Raw genomic sequence first — 22,677 nt, 5'->3', positions numbered from 1 at the left:
ACTCCAGGGAGTTCCTTTGCTTCTAATGTGAACAAACAGAGGAGAAGGAGAGAGACTACAGTGCACTATATAGGATGTCAGCATTTTATAGTTCTGGCCAAATTCTTAGTGAACAATTACATTCCATATATAGTTCACTATTATGCATTCTGATATATAGTGCAAAACTGATGTACACTAGATTGTTACCCATAGAGCAATGTGAAGACAACAGCCAAAGGAAGGCTCAGGTTGCATTTATATATGTGACCCTGGATCACAAAACCAGTCACAAGTCGCATTCATTGTCCTGTTGCATGACCCAATTCGGCCAAGCTTCAGCTGCTGGACACATGGCCTCACATTTGACTCTAGAATACTTCGGTATAAAGAGGAGTTCATGGTCACCTCAAAGACTTCAAGATGCCCAGGTCCTGTGGCTGCAAAACAAGCCCAAATAATCACCACTTTACCACCATGCTTAAGAGTTGGTATGAGGTGTTTGTGGTGATATGCTGTGTTTGGCTTTTGCCAAAGTGGCGCTGTGCATTATGGCCAAGCATCTCCACTTTGATCTCGTCTGTCCAAAGGACACTGAAGTCTTAAGGTCTGTTCAGATTCAACTTTGCAGACCCAAGCTGTGCTGCTGTTTTCTTTTTAGAGAGAAGAGGCTTATTCTTGGCAACACTTCCAAACATGCCATACAATATTTTTCTTATTGTACTGTCATGCACTTTGACATGTTAACTGATTTCAACATGTGAGTCTGAGGTGTGGTTCTTGGGTGTTTTGCGATTTCTCTGAGCATTGCACGGTCTGACCTTGGGGTGAAATTGCTGGGATGTCCACTCCTGGAATGATTGGCAACTGTCTTGAATGTTTTCCACTTCCTCACTGTAGAATGATGGACTTCAAATTGTTTGGAAATGGCCTTGTAACCCTTCCTAGATTGATGGGCAGCACCAATTGCTTCTCTAAGATCATTGCCGATGTCTTTCCTGCTTGGCATTATGTTAACACACACCTGAATGCTCCAGATCAGCAAACTACCAAAACTTCTGCTTTTATAGAGGTGATCACACCTGCTGATGATCAGTTAATCAAATATGTTTGATTAGCAGTGCCTGACTGCTACTTACCCTCTTAATTCCTATGGAAGCAGTACTTAGGCTGTGTTTACACTTGGCATTAACATGCGACCTGTATCCGGATGTTGTCCACATACACTTTGAAAAGACAAGTGTAAACGCGCTTCTGATCGGAATGTTATCTGATCAGCGTGTCCAGGTTCGGAGGTAGTCGAGGACGCATTGTGATCGGATCTCAGTGTAATGTAAACACAATCCAGCCATCGTGTCTGCATTGGTGGACGTCACACAAAACCCCGCCCACTGTCATTATTCCCCCTCCTCTCTCCAGAACTGAGAGCTGTGTGGTTTTGCGATACAGTCGAGTGCGAAGTACATCGCAAATATACTGAAATGTTTGCCTTTGCACCCGAAAGTTGCAGAACCATTCATTTTCTGTAAAGAACGCACATTTTTCCCACCACAGCTGGCAACGTTCTTGGACCCATACGTTTCTCTGTACCGTTTCCATTACGGCATCTATCCACATTATTAGAACTTGCAGCCTCTTCATCCTCCTCATTTTGCGAGATTTGTAAAATGTCCCCTGACTGAAAAAAAAGAAAACCCATTACTTCAGGTTGACTTTGCACCGGAGCAATCCTCTTTTTTTTTTTTTTTTGCTGGAATGCGGGATTCGATCTGTTATCAAGATACTTAATGTGGACATGTGTAAACGCACCGTGTCCTGATTGGCTTATGATATGATCTGCTTAATTGGATCACGGTGATCGCATGTTAATGCCAAGTGTAAACGCAGCCAGAGTTTGTCAGCCACGGCTTTTCTATTTTGGCCTAGTTTTTGTTAAATAAACCATGACACGGTGTAATATGTCATGTGTTGTTATTCATCTGAAGTTGTATTTACCTCATTTTAAGGACCAGATGATTTTTTATTATGTCACAATATGTAAAACTACAGAATTCACATGATTGTATATTTTAGCAACAAATTTCCCACAGAGGAAATTGTAATGTAGTGGATGATTCACATTTTCTGTTATTCTCTGTAGGTGACACATTCATCTACATCTAATCAAATAATGAAATTCTCGACTTTATAACTGCTTTCTGGAAGGATTAGGATATTATGAGGTGCCTCATTAAATTAAGATCTGATATTTCTCTGTATTAAAAAGTCATAATCAACTAATTAACTCCTACAATGTCATACAATGGGTTACTAAATGACAATATCATGAAATACAAATTTAAATGATTCTCATTGTGCTTCAAGAAACCTGATCGTAGCCCATTTAAAATGATTAACTTTAAAGGAAAGAATGCAGTAGCAAGATGTCATATTTATGACAAGTCATATTTATATGAACTGCATTTGAATGGACACTAGTAGAAGCTACTAAATAATTAATGTGGAAAACCTTTGCACCAAAGAATAAACCTAAAACATCTGAGCCAGTACTGCAGGACCTGGAAAGACTGAAGAACTTAAAAATGGCCATGATTTGCCCGATTTTTGAAAAGGCAATGAAGGTGATGTCCAAACAAATCAGTATGACATGTGTCCAACTGGGCATGTGGGTACAGAGCTCATAAAACATAGAAGCTGAACATGTCAGCTGGTGGATGAAGGTTCAGCCAGACACACAAACAAACAGATGTTGTGGGGAACGTTCACAGAAATGTACAGCACTGCAGAAGACAGGCAGCAGAGTTTAATGAATAATGCTGGTGTAGAAAGAGGACAAAAACTTAGTGAGATGTGACCCACATCTAAAATGGATAGACCCTATAGATGGCCAAACCAAGCCTGTCAGTGTGTGACCTTGAAAAGCCATATGTATTGGTGGTGACATTTTTGTCCCACATACAAAAATGACCATCTAACATTTAATTTTCACTAAATCATGTCACACACACAGACATGAATAAATCTCACACATCCTGACAGTTATTTTTCTTTAAGCAAAATAACATATAGAGATATTTCCCTCTCTGTCTATCTCTCTCTAGTATTAACAATCAGAATAAAACAAACGTATATACAAAAAATGTATGTAGCATAACTGTATGCTATTTACTGTTCCCAAGTAATATAATAACGCTACATTAACATAGATATATGTGCTTCATAGCTGCATTTTAAAACGGTTTCAAATTCTGCTCATCCAATCAGAACTTAGAGTCAGAACTATTAATTTTATAAAACACAGTCGAATATGACCAAACACAGTGATGTGACTTTCAGTGCAGGATTTAGAGGTTACATCAGTAATAAACTCTGAGCTGTCTGGCAGTCCAATTCATTCAGCATACAGTTTCTCTGTGATTCTATGATCTCTATTCGATTCAGAGCGAAAACTAGTAAGTTTATTCAGATTGATTCAGGCAATGCTTTGACCAATTCATAAAAAAATAACTCAAACTCAACTTGTTTACAAATCAGACATCACTAGCTGAACACTGTCACACTCTGTTTACTGTTGTCAAACGCAATTGAAATTTCTTGCCTATTTACCATCTTACTGCACCCAATCTTTCTCTCATGTCACATTCAATTCAGACTGCGAGTTCACAGCTCCGCTAAAATATAAAATCTAGTTGCTGTAGGGCTGTAGATTTAGATGCCTCTCAAACAACTGTGATCTCTAAAATATGTCCTCAACCCTCAAAACTTCCTCGAGCAGTGTCAGACTTGACAATGATAAAACCATGAAAGTGTAAAACACAAAATCTTCATCCATTTCCCTAGATGCCTAATCTCTAAGATTTGCTTTTCCCCACTTGTGCGGAGATAACCCCACATCAGTGTGTGATCATATAAAGGCTTCCTCCCTATGCCTGTGTTCACACTTCCACTCCCCAGAATAAACCACAGGGTTTAAATACAGCGTTATCCTGAGAGGAAAACCTATGCGATATAAAGGGAAAGAGATAAGGGGTTCGGCCCTAATGCACTACAGAGATGGACAGGGGAATCACTGAGTGAAGACACTTAGTCGTCTGACCCTGGCTGACCCCGAACAGTTGTATGGATGCATTGTCTGGATTACCGCTACCTATCTCACACCACCAGAGTCGCGGGCTAAAAATAAAATCTCAGTGTCAACACACCTCTTCTCCAGCTATGAGATGGGGCAACTATTTTTCAAGCAGGATTGTGCACATTCAGGAATTGAAAAAATGGCTTTTCAATTCTAATTCAATTTCTGAGTTGACACACAATTACAATTCAAAGTTTGAATTTTCTTTTTAAAAAAGCCTTCAAGTATGAGGGTTTATAGGCATTAGAACGATAGATAGGCAGAATTACAGATATGTAAAAAAAAAGAAAAGAAATATGTAAAGTAAATGTACACCTGCCTTCTTCTGAGGTCTGAATGAAAAACCTGAATTAATAATTAAGAGGTGTGTCTAAATACTTTTGTCTGTATACAGTATATGCATTTAGTTTTCTATGTAACAATTTCTTTGCAAGTCTAATGCATCACGCTATGTCTATGATATGTTCAGAGAGCCTTTAATAAACCATATTAAACAGCCTCTTATTTTTCTCCATAATGCCTTGGGAAGGTCTTTGCCATGATAAAAATTAATAAGCCATGCCTTATAACCATGTGTACACAAACCAGAAATGACCAGACGTTGATATGGTGATGATCGCTTTAAGTCAATATACCCCATTGAGCTGGATTATGAATAAAGATCTCTCTTCAAACGGCGATGACAATAATCTAATGAGTGCCACATTTTGATGTCAGACAGCCCCTGTCCTTTCCATTCCCATCCAAGTCGTCAGACCAGACGGTTAAACCTCACGGGCAAGTTTTTCTCCTCTAGGCTTTGGTGAAAGATGAACCTGGGTCTAAGTCATTTTCTCTTTGTTGCTTATCTAAAGGTGGGGCTGGATATATCATGACAGATTGTGACAGCACCATAAGAAGGAGGCTGTTAAGATGCCCGGATGGTTCAAATGTAATTGCAGTTTTCTCCTTTTTGACTCTGTCTCTCTCTCTCTGCGAACTAAAATAATAATGGAGGAATTAACCTGTGGGGTTCAAGGCTATTGGATTAGAGCTATCCCTGATATGAATCTTACACAAAGAAATTCTGAACAGCCTCTTTAAGTTGTCAAAGTTGGAATAACTGTAGGTGAGACCGAGGGCAACTGTAACATTAAATATCATCCAAGTGTGAAGACACATGCTCAGTACAGTTCTCTGTCTGCCTGAGAACAACTGATTTTGAAGAATAAAAGGAGTTTTTTTTTTATTTTATTTTTTTATAAAGGGATCCAAGTATTTTTTCCTCTTCTGTCTAAATTTATGATGCTTTTGAAATGTTTAACTTTAGTCTATTGTAGGTTGTTGGTTAAATGTTGGTATGTTAGCACTGTAGCTATTATTATTATTAGCATTTAAACTGTTCAACTAAATAAAACGTTTTCTTTATAAACAACAGGATTTGACATTAACACCTGCCAACCCAGCCAGATGTGGGTCAAAATAAACTGTGGCGGGTAACGCTGTCAAATCACTAGCCAATTTGGTGTGTTACTTATTATGTTTACTCACTTTGCGGGGGAAGTTTGTGCAAGCCAAATACTAAACCCGTGAGTCATCATGATATGTCAAATACAGCGTATTGAACAGAATCTGCGCATATCTGGCTTACCGTCACTACGCAATAAACAACGGCACGCTTGTTCATTCGCATTGAAGCAATAGCAAAGTTTTAAAAAACATTTGCTGGATTTAAAAAATACATTGCTGGATTACAGGATTTTGTTTGAATAAGAAATTAATGTATGAAATCCAAATTGTATTATATTGTATATATATATAAAATAAAATAAAATTTGGATATATATAAGCTGTGACGTAGTTAATCTGGTTGGTTCTGAATGGCCGGTAACTTAAAAATTAAGTAGCCAAATTGGCCGGTGAGAGAAAAAAGTTAATTTCATAGAATAATGTTGTTGTTATTTTTTTTTTTCAAATTTTCATAACATAATATTATATATATATATATATATATATATATATATATATATATATATATAATTTTATATATAATTTTAATGTGGCACTAAAAAGCTGTTGCTTTTTATTACGGATGTCCCGATCCGATCCACGTCATCGGTATCGTGCCGATACTGGCCCAGAATGCTAGATCGGATATCGGAGGGGAGAAAAAAAAAAAAGATCCGATACCTATTAGGGGTGGAATGGTACATGCATTCGTATTGAACGTACGTTATAGACATATGCGGGTTCTTTAGGGACACCTAATCTGTAGCCCCGCCTTAGCTCTGAACGCGCGTCTATTTCGATTCAAACGCTCGCTTTATCATTATACGCGCGCGACGCGTCCTATTGGCTTTGGACGCGCAAATGGATTCAAACTGTTCAAGCATCGAACTAGACGCGAATTTGACGCTCTATTCGCGTTTGGTGTGAACGCAGCAAAATGAACAGGCTGCAATGTCAAGATTGCAATGCTGGAATGTGTGCATTCCAGACGAAACTGGACAAGTGTAAATGCATCTGGTTGTTGAAACCACATATGTAAATTGTACTCCTCCCAAAAATGCTAAAAAATAAACGTGTGAGAGCGTGTTATAGGCTATATGTAATGTTATAGCCAGATATGACGACGCTACTGGAACACGCGCGTCACCGCAGATGAGAAGCTGAGCATCTATTCAACAAGCCAATGTGCAAACTGTCACAAATCAAAGTGAAAGTAAGTCGCAGACGCTTAACACACAATCATCATCATTAAAAGTAAAAGAACCGAAATGATCTTACCAGGGCTGTTGCTGCTCTCTCTTATTGCGGTCTTTGATTTTGAAATTTTAGATGATCATCAAAAAAATGCAGCTCATATCTGTTGCTTTCGGTGACGTGCACTCCATTAAATCTGCATACAGTATAGCGCGGGAACTGAAGATCGGATTTAAATCCGTTTCGCAAAAACACATTTATGTGACCAGGTGTAAATGGAATCGTTTTGATAAATCAGATAGTTATACGATCTGAGAAAACGCATGAAGTGGCCAGGTGTAAACAGCCCCTAAAACACAACATTGTGCTTTTGTCAAACTGTAAACTCTTGTCAAACTGTAACCTACAACTGTCACCCAACCAAAATCACACTCACACACACACACACACACACACACACACACACACACACACACACACACACACACGCACACACACACACACACACACACGCACACACACACACACACACACACACACACACACACACACACTGTTTAAAAGCAAAAATGATAACATCTTTTGGACATTCACCATATTGCATTGGTTTTCATTTCTTGTCCTAAAACAGAGCACTAATCTGTTTATTTTGAAGTTACACATTCTACATTGATTAAAAAAATAAAATAAAATGTGTTTTTAATGGTAGTATTATTTTATACAGAATAACGTTAAAGTTAATTAAAATTTTAAGGAAACAAATATTGATCTGAAATATAGCAAATTAATTTTAAATTCATTCAGGTACAATTAACAAACATATCTCAAGGTCTTTTGAATAAAGGGTGGCAGTCTTTCATTATCAACTGTTGTTGTGGACTATATACTGGAGAAGTACTTGTTCTCCGTTTGAGTGAGATGTTTTTATGTGGCTGATTGAGCAAAGTGCTTCCATATATTTTATTATTAGTAGTATTAGTTCAAGAATAAAATAAAAAAATCGGATTGATATCGGTATCTGCAAATAGCCAAAGCTGCGGCATCGGTATCGTATCGGAAGTGAAAAAGTGGTATCGGGACATCCCTACTTTTTATGAACCAATTGCATATCCAGGAAAGAGGGAGGAAAAAGAAAATGATCCAGACAAAAGTAAAGGATGATGCAACCTCTGTCCACCTCTGTGCTTTGCCTGTGTCCGCACTATGTAAGACACTGATAGATTTGCCAGTTCATCCCATCCTCTCTGAAAAAGAAATAACCTGTTTTAACCCATCTCTCGTGGCATTGATTGATAGGCTATGAGTGCCGGACTTAATAACCTCTATCATACTATCCAACCCCTCTGCTGGCGGCAGGCGCCAGTTTGTTTATGGGTGGCATCTCCTCCAATACGCCATGTGTGTGAAAGCTCTACCCGTGCTAATGGTGTGGGCTGAGGGATTGGGCTGTCAGCTGGGAGTGAGGCCTCATTTTTCTACCTGCCTGCTGTCCACGTTTCCAACCCCAAAGAACAGCCCCTTTACGCCTTACCCTCTGTCCCCCGATCATCTGTCAGCCTGGACCTCAGCTCCCATGATACAGCAAAAAAGAGAGATGGGGTGTCAGCTCTGGTTGGCTGTGGGTGACAGCGCTACATGTTCGATCAGGGTGCATGGGGCTGGTTAATCTGGTGATGTAGCCACATGGATTGAGTTTGTCTCGCTTGGTTAGCTTATTCACAGTTAAGAGCAAGTAAAGTTCCCTCAGCTTATTTAGGAATGTTCTCAAAAGCAAACATTCATGACTGCCACAGTAGCATATGAAAGCTTAAGCGTATGAAATAAATTTTCCTCCTAAACGAGTGCTTACTGTCTTTTTGCCCAAAAGAAACAAGAAAACGTCAGGTTTGTGAAGTATTCTAGGTTATTAGCTCTTTGATCATGATATTGAAGTGCTCTTCTTACTTTCAGAGTAAATGCTTTCTCTCTCAGTGATTATCTAAACAATTACGCAATGCTAGAGAGGGAAGTTGCAGATTATTTATTGAATCAAACATAACCGCATCCTTTATGAAGTTCTGAGATCTTAAAGGCACTTTCTTGAGTGATAAAATCTTATCAATACACACACACACACACACACACACACACACACACATACATCATACTGTTCAATCACTAGTTATCAAAAGCTTTGATAAACCCAACTGTTCTCGAATATCGTGCAAACAATTTTGACAAAGAGCATGGCAAATTGGATGTGAGGTAATATCTCCACAACGTTTAAGCGTATTCAGCCCTGTATTTTATGAACGCATTATTGTATTGTTACGAAACTTGGTATGTGTTATTGGCACAATGCCCTGAAGGAGCCTGAGAAGTTTCGAGCCAGCACCACCTAGTGGTAAAATCAAACATTAATATGCTTAAAAGTTTGGATTTGGTTGACCTTCTGGTCAAATTTTATAATGAAATTTAAAAAAAAATCTAATAATGTTCTATAATGAAACTGGTCTTGATAGATTCCTTGGGTCAGGCTGAGAACAATGATACCATATTTCAATGAATTTGTTGGCATGATGCCAAACTGACTCTAACGCTGTAACTGCAACGCTTTGGCATTTTGACACCAAAAATGTTGTATCATTGTCACCGCACACTGACCACACTATAATAATTTGATATTGGTCAAAAGTGATAAGCAAGTTAATCATATTACAGTGATTGTATTTTCAGCCAGTTTGACAAAAAAAAAAAAAAAAAAAACATCTTTAATTACTTATTGTTGCCGTTTTTTCTGAAGCTCCCAGCTCCTTTTTGTGCTTGGCCCTGATAATTGCTGCTTGCAGCTATATTTATTATAATAATTATTTTACTTTTATTCAGCAAGGATGCATTACATTGATTAAAAGTGACAGATTTTATATTTTACTATATTTTAAGATTTTATAATGTTACTAAAAATGTATATTTCACATACAGTACATGCTGATCTTTTGATCATAAAATATGTTAAAAAAAATACTGAAAGAAATGTATCACAGTTTCCACAAAAATATTAAGCAACTGTTATCAGCTGTTTTTAACAGTGAAAATAAGACATCTTTCTTAAGCATCAAATCGGCATATTATAATGAAAAGTAATGAAATGAAAAGACTGGAGTAATGAAAATTCAGCTTTGCCATCACAGGAATGAATTACGTTTAAAATATATTAAAATAGAAAATGATAATAATAATAATAATAAAAATATATAATAATATTTCACAGTATTACTATTTTATTGTATTTTCGATCAAATAAATGTCGTCTTGGTGAACATGAGACTTTCAAAAACATCAAAAAAATCTTACCGACCCACAAACTTTTGAAAGGTAGAGTACATAACCCCTAACGCACACACACACACACACACACACACACACACACACACACACACACACACACACACACACACACACACACACACACACACACACACACACACACACACACACACACACACACACACACACACACACACACACACACACACACACACACACACACACACACAATGCAGAAATGCACACTCAAACATACATCTTTTTTTAATAAAAAACAAGAGCAACTTTTGAAAGTGAAAGTAATGCCGGGAGAGTTCAAAGACATGATAAGATTGTAGAGGTAATTTGTTCATCATCAGCTCTTTTAACCCTACATTACACACACACAGAAAGTGAGCATTCATGCAAGTTGCTATCTAAACTGCACACATGCTTCTTCATGCACATGTTCAGAATCACACACAAACACATACACTGAAAAGGTTTGGAGGATGAATAGACATTTTGCTTACCATAAATTCCTGTCGATATGCATGGAAACGCCTGTAATAGAAAAAAAAAAAGCAAAAGGTAAGCCGACTCTGAAATTAAATTAATATAAAATCACATAAATTGTGACCCAAACCAATCAAGAATGAGAAAACCACCTTACAAAGTGAAGTTAGTCATTGAATGTACATAATTCAGAGAGGTAGGCAATGAAATGAGCCCAACCTTACATTTTTCAGCCTTGAGATGTCGTCTTTTTACAATTCCTGTCCCAAATTTAATTTCGTTAAAGCCAAATCTATTGCATGAATGGTGTGATTGAGAAATTTGATGTTTAGTGAATATCAAATGTTTCATTAATAGCCTGTGGGAATAACTGCTTAATGTAGGCTTACATCAAATATGTATTAATGGGTGTCTATGTATTGATCACCATTCTGAATCCGATCTGGATGTAGTTTTTCTCAGCTTTTTGCTCAAAATGTTGCTTTTTTATCAAGCTTACCCACTTTTTGTTTGTTTGTTTGTTTGTTTGTTTGTTTAAAAGCAGAGGATCTGTTCTTTCTTTTGATATATTGCATGTCCAAATATTCATACAACAAAATATTCGGGGGACCATGAAACTTATAGGATAAAAAATGCTGGCGCTGGCTGGCAACATTTTTCAAAAAAGCTGGCAAGGAAAGGGTTAAGGGATAGTCATATTTCAGGGTGTCAGGACATATATAATTGCTGAAGGAGAGATGTCCTTTGGGAAATGTGCATCAGTCTGTATGATGCATTCAGAAAATGTGCACAGTAATTCAATACTCCTGAAAATTATAATTGATCCACAATATCCTGGATCATTCTGAAGGGTAAATATGCCTTGGATTGAAGCCACTTGGAGTCTGGGAAATGTTCGGATCTGTTTTAGTGATGGAGCTCTGATTGTCACGATCTCTGAGGAAAGTTACAAACTCAACACACTAGGAGGCAGAACGACACACTTTGCCAAGTGTTCACAGTACAGGTGAACATGACAATCCCAAAGTGTCTTTTTGCCTCATTTCAGTTATGAATTTGGCACCTGAATGACTGAATAAAAGATTTAAATACACCTGAATTGGTCCAGATATTTGGACTGTAGGTTACATCTCTACATTAAAATTCAAAATCTCATGCACTTTATTATGTGAAATGTAGGTTATAATGTGACTCAGGCGCAAGGACAAACTCAATGTACTGAACATATCTGAGCAAAGCAGGATTCAGTTTGCATTAAATGGACAGGTTACCCAAACATAAATATTCTGTCATCATTAACTCAACCTCTTGACTTTTTAAACAAAATAATATATTTTGAGGAACAATGGAGTCCATACAAGACTCCAATTGACAATCTTGTTATTATTTTATTTTTCATACAAGAATGACAGTCAGACTCAGTCTTGTATGGAACCCATTGTTCTTCAAAATATATTTGATGTATACAAAGCTGTACTATATTTTGTGACACGATTTTCATTTATGGCTGAGCTATCCCTTTAAGACCAATTGCGATCAAATGCAAGTTTTGTAGAACAACAAATAAAATGTGTTTAAAATTTGATTTAATGTGTTATGTGTAAAAACATAATTTTGGAACCTAGATATTGGGTCATAAACATTTTTTATAAAAATAAATGGTCCAGATGAATTAAAAGTAAATGAAATCTTTCTTGGAACACTTTTTGAGAAATACTCAAACAGTTTGAGACGCACTGATGTAGGGTCATTAAGTTCTGAAATCTGGACATATATTAATGTGGGACAATTTATCTGTCTTGTGTACATTTATGGCCCTATATCACAAGCAATGTTAACCCATTGTTAATACCCATATTCTTGTCAAGATGTTATGTGATGATACCTCATTTGTTGCTCTGAAATTATGGAGTGACAATAAAATGTCCTTGATTACCTGAATTCTTATTAAAAACAAACCGAAAAAAAAAAAGAATAAAGTGATGTAAATCAAGGCCTTGTTTATTTAGGGCTGTTTATTTGTGTCTCTGTATTCGCTGATAAATTATATATCATTTTGTGAACAGGTGCATGAGACTTTTCTACCGTGGAACAAAAAAGACCAGAGCGACTGAGGGAGAAAAAGAGCATCTCTGATATTTATGGCCATATTTTTTAAAAGATTAAAAACTTACCATACTGTAATAGGTCTGGCTCTGCGGCACTTTGCACCAGATGTATTACTCAAGAGCAGGTTTAGAGCCGCAACAACCATCATTTTTCCATACGACCGCGTTCCACGTGCCCCGTTACACATTCATCATTTTTAGTATATTAATAAACAGTAAAGAGGAGATATTTATTCAAAGCTCTCATTTGTCTCCACAAACCAGCTGAATCTGTGCTTTAGCGTAGCATTTATCACAAAAAAACAAAGTGTGACCACTGCGTTAATGCAGCATTATGAAAAATGCAAATATCCCTATCTTTTCCATTTGTTTGAATCTAGATTAGAAGAGGAGTAACTGTTTGAAAATAAAGTGAGGGTTAAAAAGGTGTGAATGCTGGTGCGATCGGCGTTTGTTGCTGTTTAATGACATTCTAAAGGCTGCTAATAAGGCTTTGTTTTAAAAATGTTTGAAGTGCTAAAAGTAGGTATTTTCCATATCAAATAAGCTTTTGTGCTTCAGTGAGAGCTTTGGCACAAAACAGACTGCAATTGGAATAATGGTTTGCTAACAGAACATTAGAGACAAAACAACAACACAAAACAATGGCGATATAATTCCAGGTGACAGCTGTACAAATCAAAGGCAGTTGAGCTTTTCAATGAGTAACAGATGAGACTCCCACCAAGCTGTGTACCTCTGATTATAAACCATAACTTACTGCCGTACGGCAGATGATGCGGCATTATGCAGCATACGCACCTGATTCCAGAATGTACAAGCTTATTTTATCTGCTGGTTTGGTACTTACTTTCTTTCTTTCTGTTTTTTTTTTTTTTTTTTTTTTTTTATCAGAAAGGAGGATCTTTGTTTAGCTGTTTATTATTTTGCAGGTTTGTGTCAAAATACCGCTTGTCAATATCAATATTTCAGCTGAGTCTTTCACTAAAGCTTTGACCTTTCCAGGTGTACATCTCGCTTGGGCTCAAATTCCCCATGATGAGCAGCAGAGTAGGGCCATTTTTAGAGCGCAGCTCGGCTCAACACAATGCAGTCCCCGCGGGGTTCAATAAAGATACGCTCACAAAACATACAACACTATGCTATAACTGGCCAGGCCAACATACTGGAATGCCATTCTGGTGATATCAGGGCTACTTGATGAGGGCTACTAAAAAAACAACAACAACATGAAATCAAAATGTACGTATTCCTTATATAATTTATTTATTCTGAATGTCTTATACCAATGAAATCAAAACAGATGGATATAAAATCAAGTCCTATGCTATATTTTTCTCTTTAAATATTTAGTTTCATTCAGAACTATGACATAATGAAAGTACAAATGTCTACATTCACACATTTTTTATTTGTATTTTTTTGGGGGTTGTGTGTTGAATTTATTATTATTGCAGCATTATATCTGTTGTCCTCTTGTTATAATGTACCAACTTATTCTAAAGGCAAATGTCCTCTCTCAAAAACATTCATACCATATCAGCAAAATCAGTTAAAAAATGTCCAATTAAATCCAATCCAATAATTCCCAGTTTGGCCCTTAGCAACAGATAAAAACCCATTAGATGTTATCCAGCATGTTTGTATTTTCAGCTCACTGGCTCAATGGAGCATAAAGTGTCATCAGAAAATTACATATAAGAACATGCACATCTATTGGCTTTACATGACCACACATTGATCGAACACTCAATAAGGATAATATTCATGGAAGTACAATTTCTAAAACTCTTGCAATTATAGGTAGCAGAAAGTATTGAGTATTGAGAAAGTCTGCGAGTAAAAACACATAGCTGGTATGTCTGACTAATCACAGATGGTGGAGGTGATAATAACAGCTTCACAGTACAGCAGGATACACAACAGCAGAAGCCCAGAACTCACTATTTGATTTAGCTTTGACACAGTTACGCCATTGCAGCCATGACTAGCAACACTTGTTTATATATATTACTCTGGTGCATTTATATCAAACCGCTGCCTTAATTAACAAGGCTGACATTATTACACCTCTGCAGTGACTTATGGTCCTGTGGCTGGATTATTATTTCTGATCTGTCAGTTCATTAGGACAGAATCAGGCTCAAGGCCCTCTTGCTTCAGCCTGCTTATTGTGTTTTGTGTTTTGCTTGCAGTAGCATGTTGAAATTGGTCACAAGGGAACCAATTCCACTGCAATCGCTCTTCTCTAATCAATCATTTCCTCTTGTGTTCCTCTGGTTGTTTATTAAGATTATTATTGTTATTTATAACAGATGCACATTCTTTGCTGGAACTCCCACTAGGTTCAAGAGTAGCTCTTAATTGAATGAATTGTTGTGTGGGTCTGCGTTTACATGTGTCAACAGGCCAAATGCAATTTCTACATTTCTATGCTTGTTATGTCACATTATGGAGCGGTATAGTACCATAGCCTATATGTTTACATGGGTGATCGGAGTAGGGATTTTTAAAATGGACTACTTGGTTGGGTGAATGAATGACAAGTCGATCTTAAAGAAGTTCTATATAATTAGACTGGTTTAGGGATATGCCTGACACTGATCAGGGGTGTGTTTGCCGAAGCCAAATATGATCGCAAGTTCTGTTGTTACCAATACAATTAAACCTGCGACCATAGTTGGCTAACAATGTTTTTGGGAAACACCCCATACTGGGTTCTTAGCCCTTAATGAATATTAAGCACAACTCTCAATAGTGTAATTAAAAAAAAAAAAAAAAAAAACCTGTACAAAATATTGCTCAGTGTTATTTTATGTTGGGGCTTATTTCATTAAGGCCTTGAAGTAAAGTGTTACCCCCCAAAAAAACTAACTGACTAGCTGGTAGTTGGATGACAAATCAAACATGTTGACCCATTCCTAAGCAAAATAAATCACAAACATGTTTGACGACATTCTTAAAGTTTATTTCAAACCTCTCTAACCATAGCATGTCTAACTATAATTTTTAAGCGAACCCAAAGACCTTGATTAGCTGGTTCAGGTGTGTTTGATTAGAGATGGAACTAAACTGGTACAGATGAACCACTGATACAACCTCCTAAAAGCCTCCAAAAGTCCCCTTATTTGCACGCACACCTCCAGGTCATCCATCTAATAAAGGAAATATCCACTTTAAGAAGGTGGAATCTCAAAGTAGATCTTAAATCCCTTTATTTAAGTGTATCCACTAAGGAAACAAAGCCATTTGGACAGGACGCACCATGACTTGGACTGGGACACTTGGCATGGCCAACTCTTCTGTCATGTGTGCATGTAGGGGCTCTGATTGCTCATAATCACAGATCTGTTCTCACGTCCATCCTCGGGCTGAAGCAGAGCATGCGGGTTGCCATGGAAACACACTGCTAAAAGCAGTGGAGCCAAGGAGATGACCCATCGGCCACAGTCTTGTCCTCTGTGTTTGTTCAAGGAGCTACTGAGTATAAATCACAATTTCTCACTGACAGTAACACTGCTTCAACTCCTTGGTCACATTCATAAAGGGCAAAACACTGGCTTTCTTTGACATCTTCAACAAAAATAAGTTAATATTCATCAATAAGTCTTAAAAGAGCAATCTGCTACACTAAATTCAACTTTACATAACCTTTACCTTGTCCATGCATTCCCCACCCTTGGAATTAAACAGGAAGCATTTGCCTCTGTGCCTTACATACGTGAACCTGTAAATCCCACTCTCATTCTATATATATTTATTTTCCAATCCAATATTCCATAACATGTATTATAGTCAAAACAGATTATTTCTGTCTCCAATAACAGAGGCAAATTTCCATTATTTCTGCTTTTGACACAATAATAACGTGATCTGCAAACAAGCTGTTGTTATTTGAACTCACAAAACAACTTTACATAATTATTGGTGGGCATTTTTCAGAGGCTCTCAGTCGAGGACATCAATGCACCAATAGGGGATGACAAGGGATTGTCTTTAAGAGTGAGGCATGTATCATTCTCTCAATCAATTCAATCAAAAACATTGATTCATACAGGAATAAAGCAACTGACTGGCTGCATCTGAAATCTCACACTTCCCTACATCCCTAAAAACAATATGTGACAAAGTAGTATGTCCAAATTCACAGTACTCATAAAAGAGTAGGCAAAAAGTACCCAGATGACCTACTTCTTCCGGTGAGATTCTAAAGTGTGCATACGATGGACACTTTACCATCCCATGAGGCCACGGGAGAGGATTCGTGAATGGCAGTGAAGCAATACAACAGACACTGGTAGGTCACATGATAATGACAACATAGCAAATATAGTATGTCCGGATTACTTTTATACTACACATTCATACATAATAGAACATAACTGTAAAGTGACCCTGTAAACGCCTGCAAAGTAATTACTTATTCAAAATAAGTACCTATACTCAACAGATCATGGCATTCTGGACGCAGCCACTTAGCCTGGTAATACCAAACTCTGCTACTTCGCTTTGCTTCGTAGACAGAGTCTGGAAGGGCATAATTGAAAAGCGTTTTCTTTCTCGCGGGGAGGCGCTTGTCTGAAGTTTAAAATCATTGGTTACCCGTAAGCCAATCACATAACGTTTGGTTATGACGCGTGTTATGTGCAGGCTCAGCCGCATCGAATTTCCACTGTAAACACATGTATGATGAGAAAACAAAACCATCGAGCGAAATACCGGAATGAACATGGCTGTGAACGACTTTTGCAGATTATGTGAAGTAAATCTACGCATCCACGGTACAATCAGCGTCTACGTCACGGCTCTCAGCCCGCCCTCTGTTCGTTGATTGGCCGGCTGTTTTGAGGCCGGAGGAAAATGGGGAGATAGGTCGCTATCTCAGACTGAGTACAGAAGCGAACTGACGAAGTCTGACGTAGTCAGGCTAGCAGCCACTGTCTTTATGAGTGAATCATTGAATCATTCACTCTACCAATTCAATCCAAACACTAATTCATTAAGTAATGTCACTCGGAGACTTAGAGTAGTTAGTTCAGCTGTGGCTTCGTTCAGGACCCTTTTTATTTTTTGGAGAGCAAAAATAGACAAAGTAACTGGCAATATTTTCATCTAAAATATAAGTTATCCAATATTAAATTATTGTTTATTGAACTGTTGTATAAAAGATGCTTGCAACATTACATGTGCGCAATTCCTGCATCAAGTTTTCCAAACACTCGGTCTGCCACTGCCACTGTTATACCCAAACCCATATATAGTTCAATAAATAAACTGTAGAGTTTGCATCATTATTTTAATACATAAAGAATGTGTATGTTCATTCCAGTATAATCCAATATTCCATAACACATGCAGGTCCAGCTAGTGATGCTGATAGACACCGTCATGGTTCATGAGAATGACAGACAGACTCAGGGGAACATCAGAGAAACACTAGAGAACAAAGGCCAGTAACTGACAGAGCCACTGGTGCAATGATCTCGATTAACACTCAATCACCACTTTTATGGCTGACCAACTGCTGCTCCTTCAAGTAGTCTAACAGAAGAGTTCGATATCCTCTCAACAACTGCAAGCGCTTGACTGAAAATGAGCAGTGAACTGACCAGTCTATCCAATAATCGAAACGCAGAACACACATATATTGTGCTTTTTGACACAATATGCAATTTTTGGTAACACTTTCCAATAAGGTCCCATTTTGTTAACATTAGTAAACTTCATGAGTTCTGAACTAACTAACAATGAAACATACGTCTAAAGCATGTATTAATCTCAGCTAATGTTAATTTCAACATTTACTAATACCTTCAAAAGTTGTATATATTTTTAATTGTCCTGAGCTAACATGAACTAACAATAAACAATTACATTTTAATTAACTATCCTTTACAAAAATGATTAAATACTGTAAGAAATGAATTGTTCATTGTTAATGGTATAATTAATACATTAAATAATTAATGAGATTTTTTTTTTTGCAATTTGCATTATAAATGGATCAAATAAAATGATAGAGTAAATACTAATATGATAAATAAATGCATAAATGTAAATAAAACAGAATAATAGCAGATAAAAGAGTGGACAATATGATGTAAATCTTAACAAAAGGCACAAAAAAAAAGTGCAGAGAGAAATGGTATTTCACTTAAAATACAACAGGAAGAAAATATAAATCTCTCTAGCTCTCCAGGAATGCACGAGAACAAACATCTCGAGTGAGACGTTTTAACAGAAAACAATAAGAGTAGAGAAGATACAAACAGACAGTAAGCAGTTCTCGCAAGCGCACCGACATGTCACTTTAATTCTGTCCACGGCCTGAATTTTACAGTTCAAGCTCCAGTGTGTTGTCAGCCTCGGCCCCCTTTAAAAAATGTATCATACTGATTGCATTGTTTGTGGCAGTGGATGAAGGCTCCTCTGCCCAGCTCTCCAGCATGTTTATCAGCAGGGCCCTGGGGACGACGCTTCACCCTGACAGGCAGAATAATAGAAGCCATTCCCCTCTATCTGCCGCACAATCTCCCTCTCATTACAAAACGTCCAGATCAATTCTTTAAAGCCCTGAACTTTACATTGATTAAGATCTTTACTCTGACACGTAGCTAATGGTCTTATTAAATGTTTTATTGTATTTATCATGAGAGCTATGACATTATAAATTGAGGATGGCATTCGAATCAGGGGTTTAAAAGGGGAGCAGTTAAAATGGGAATAGAGATGAAAAGAATGGCGTGAGAAAAGTGAGAAATGACTACATGAATATATACGTTTCTGCACGTACAGCAGCTACTGTAGTATATAACTGCAGATTATACTTGAAACCTCTAATGCCTCACTCTGAATTAGATGTTTAGTTTAGATGTATAGTTTTGACATAAGATCATATTATAATGCAAACTAGGAGTGTCAAAATACTGGTATTTTATACCAAATTTATATAAGAATGAGAGTTTTGTGACTATAAGTGTAAACATAGTTGGTTTGTCTTATTTAAATATCAAGATTCAGTAAAAAAAAAAAAAAAAAAAAAAAAGTTATGTAATTCCAGTTATGTAATTTCTGCAAAGGATAAAAAAAAGAGTTGACATCGTACAAACACTTTCAATTCCACATCCCTGAGGAATTATTGGAAGATGAAGAGTGAAGCTTACAGTAATTGCACTTTTCAGAACAAGGAACCATCATTAAATCTGCAGTCATTTATTTTTCAGATGTAACCCTATTTTAAGCATTAAATAAGAATGAAAGGCCTCTTTTCAACTGGCATTAGGGCCCATTCCATGATCTATACATCGACATTTCCTGCATACAGTATATTATCATGTAGAGGACAAGAGGCCATCCTTCCTATGTACCTTGTCGTGGGTTTCTCTCTTGTGCTCTGCTCCCAGTGTAAAACAGCTAATTAAACATTTTTTTCCTTTCAAGACATCCTTCAGGAGTTCAAAAGCCACATATCAAAGGACGGTTCAAAGAAAATCCAGAGTCAAAAAAAGCAAAAGGTGCCAAAATGTTCTGCATTTTAAGGTGAAAAAAAAGAGGTGACTTGGCTGCCAGTTAGAGCGTTGAATGTCCGACAAATAAAGAAGGAATGCTATTTCAATTAGTAAAATATTTACTTTTCAATCAGCGCAGACATATTATGAGTGCTGTAAAAATGAGCTTTTCAGTCTGTAGGTTTGTCCTAATGATTTTAAATTATGAAACGACTTGAGGACCGACACGAAGGTGGGTGAACCTCTCCTAACATTTCCTACCTTCATTTGAAGCTGCTCTATAATTGATTCTTGCGGTTCCCAGCATTTTAAAAGCATACTAATGACTGCAAAAAAAAAAAACAGTTGTCCTTGACTAATGGGGGGGTGAAATTAAAAAGGGCGATTTTTTTCTCTTTCCTTTTTCCACCTTTCACTTTGACTGTATTCATTTTTAACCAATCTGAGCAGCTGATTAGAACATGAGGAGGAAAAAAATAAATGCATGTAGATCTATATTCCCAATATCTGGTTAATTACACTTAAGACAGGAGGGGGCATTTCATTACAACTAATCTATAGTCCAGACTAAAATGTAATATACTAGAACAGATGATGTTTGCTCTGGCGGGTGTAAGCCGGCAGCGGGGACTGTGGGAGGTTAGTGGGGTGCTGGGAAATCAGGAACAGGACACTGGCATAAAGGTCACTGGTATTGTGGCGCTCAGGGAGAAATGGCTGGCCGGCATCTGGGGTGTATTTTTAGACGAACGTCCACTGCTAAAGGAGGACACCGGATTGCTGTCATCGGGGAGTGTTACTCAGGTGCAGAGTCTAAATGTGCCAGCTCTATCTCTGTGATGCATGCTGGGAAAGTGTGTGAGCCGGGAGGCAAGTAATATGAAGAGTTGTATTGAATTTATGAAAGAAAACAAATTAATATTTTATCTATGTTTTTTACTCAATATATTATTTATTATTCCACCACCTACTGGACAAACTCACCCTGAAAAGTAAAACAACAGAGCAAACAGTGTTTTGTTTGCTACAAGCATGTTTATTGATATGTGTCTGTGGTCGAGAACCATCTACGCAGCCTTCGGCTGTAGGAGACCATTAAATATCCAGGAAATTACATTAGCTATTCTGTCTCTGACTTTCAAGCCCAAAACTTGTTGCTCTTATAATTTCACATCTAATTAATGTATCTGCAGTGTGGAGATGTTTTAATATCAGATTTCACTCTGACTCAAAATGTTCTTGAGGGTATTCATTAGACGGGGTTCCTTACACTTAATCAGAGTTATAAAGCCCACTTTAATTGATCTTTAAAATCCAGAAAAAGGGCTTCAAATTCTGGCTTAGGAGTTGCTGTGAATGGTGAGAAATGTGTAGAAATGTACCATATTAGCGCATATGCGTGCACAACAGTTAACTACAGTGCATATGTATTCTGTTTCTCACTGTGACGCCAAAACTGTGGTACAAATATTTCCCAAGGATGGGTTCATTCTATGAATGCTTTCAACAAATGTGACTTGTTTTTTTTTTTTCTTGATACACAAGCAGCTACATTTCACAAGGAAAGTATGAACATTATTATTCTACCATTAACATTATAACTTATATCATTATTATATAAATTATATAACATTGCATTATAACATGCAATGTTATAATTGATAACAAGTATCAATCCTAACAAATATTGATACATAGGCTATATACCAACATATTTAAATATAAGACGACAATTGAGTAGTACTACTGAACAAATGAGCAACCTGAAATAGCAAAAACGTACTAATGCTACTGAAAATCATTATCACAGGTGTCTACAGATAAGAACACACTGGAACTTTGTTGTCCAGTATAGCTCTTGCCAAGTTGAAAGGAACTAAAAAAATAAAAATAAAAACTATGTGTGTACAATACTGGTAGTTCACTTCAAAGCAGCATCTTTACCTCTGAACAAACAAGCTTTTTTCCAAAATGTCAGCCCACCCTGACCGAAAGAGCCTTTGGGAGTGCGGTGTGTTTGAACAGAAGTGCAGCATACACAGTCTGTGGGAAGATCCAGGGTTGTGGTTGGCCCTCTCCCGCTATGTAAGCACATAAATCTGCTTGTGCCCTGGAGGTGGGAACCGGCAGCACTAATTGACTGTAGAAAGATTAGGGGTCAGGGCCCCAGTAATATTAGCATTAATAAACTTGATCCCTCAAATGAAAGCAATCAGCCGAGGGGGTAGTTAGGTCCCTTTCTGCAGCACTGTGACCCGGTCAGATTACTTTTAGATCTCTTAAAACAAATGCATATGTGTAGATGCCTGTGTGTTAGATGCTAAACAGAATTACTGACAAAAAACTACTTGTTACCTTGGGTTAACCTAGTTAACTAAGGGTTTTAATAAACACAAAAAGACAAAAAATTGTATTATGACAATAATTAGCTAATTAAAACACACACACACACACACACACATATATA

The 22,677-nt window shown here is 37.2% G+C and overlaps 1 protein-coding gene across 2 annotated transcripts in view; it reads right to left on the bottom strand.

The window, feature by feature from the left end:
- Window positions 1–22,677, bottom strand: part of macrod2 (mono-ADP ribosylhydrolase 2) — a 578,061-nt gene that overhangs the window by 144,117 nt on the left and 411,267 nt on the right. For both annotated transcript variants that reach the window (XM_084391152.1, XM_084391151.1), the window contains exon 7: window positions 10,612–10,642. In XM_084391152.1, the coding sequence (XP_084247278.1) occupies window positions 10,612–10,642 (31 nt within the window). The remainder of the gene's footprint in view (window positions 1–10,611; window positions 10,643–22,677) is intronic.

Source organism: Rutilus rutilus, assembly GCF_951802725.1.
Source record: "Rutilus rutilus genome assembly, chromosome: 20".
Lineage (NCBI taxonomy): Eukaryota > Metazoa > Chordata > Actinopteri > Cypriniformes > Leuciscidae > Rutilus > Rutilus rutilus.
The sequence above is the reverse complement of the archived record's forward strand: the minus strand, read 5'-3'. Positions and strand labels throughout refer to the sequence as shown.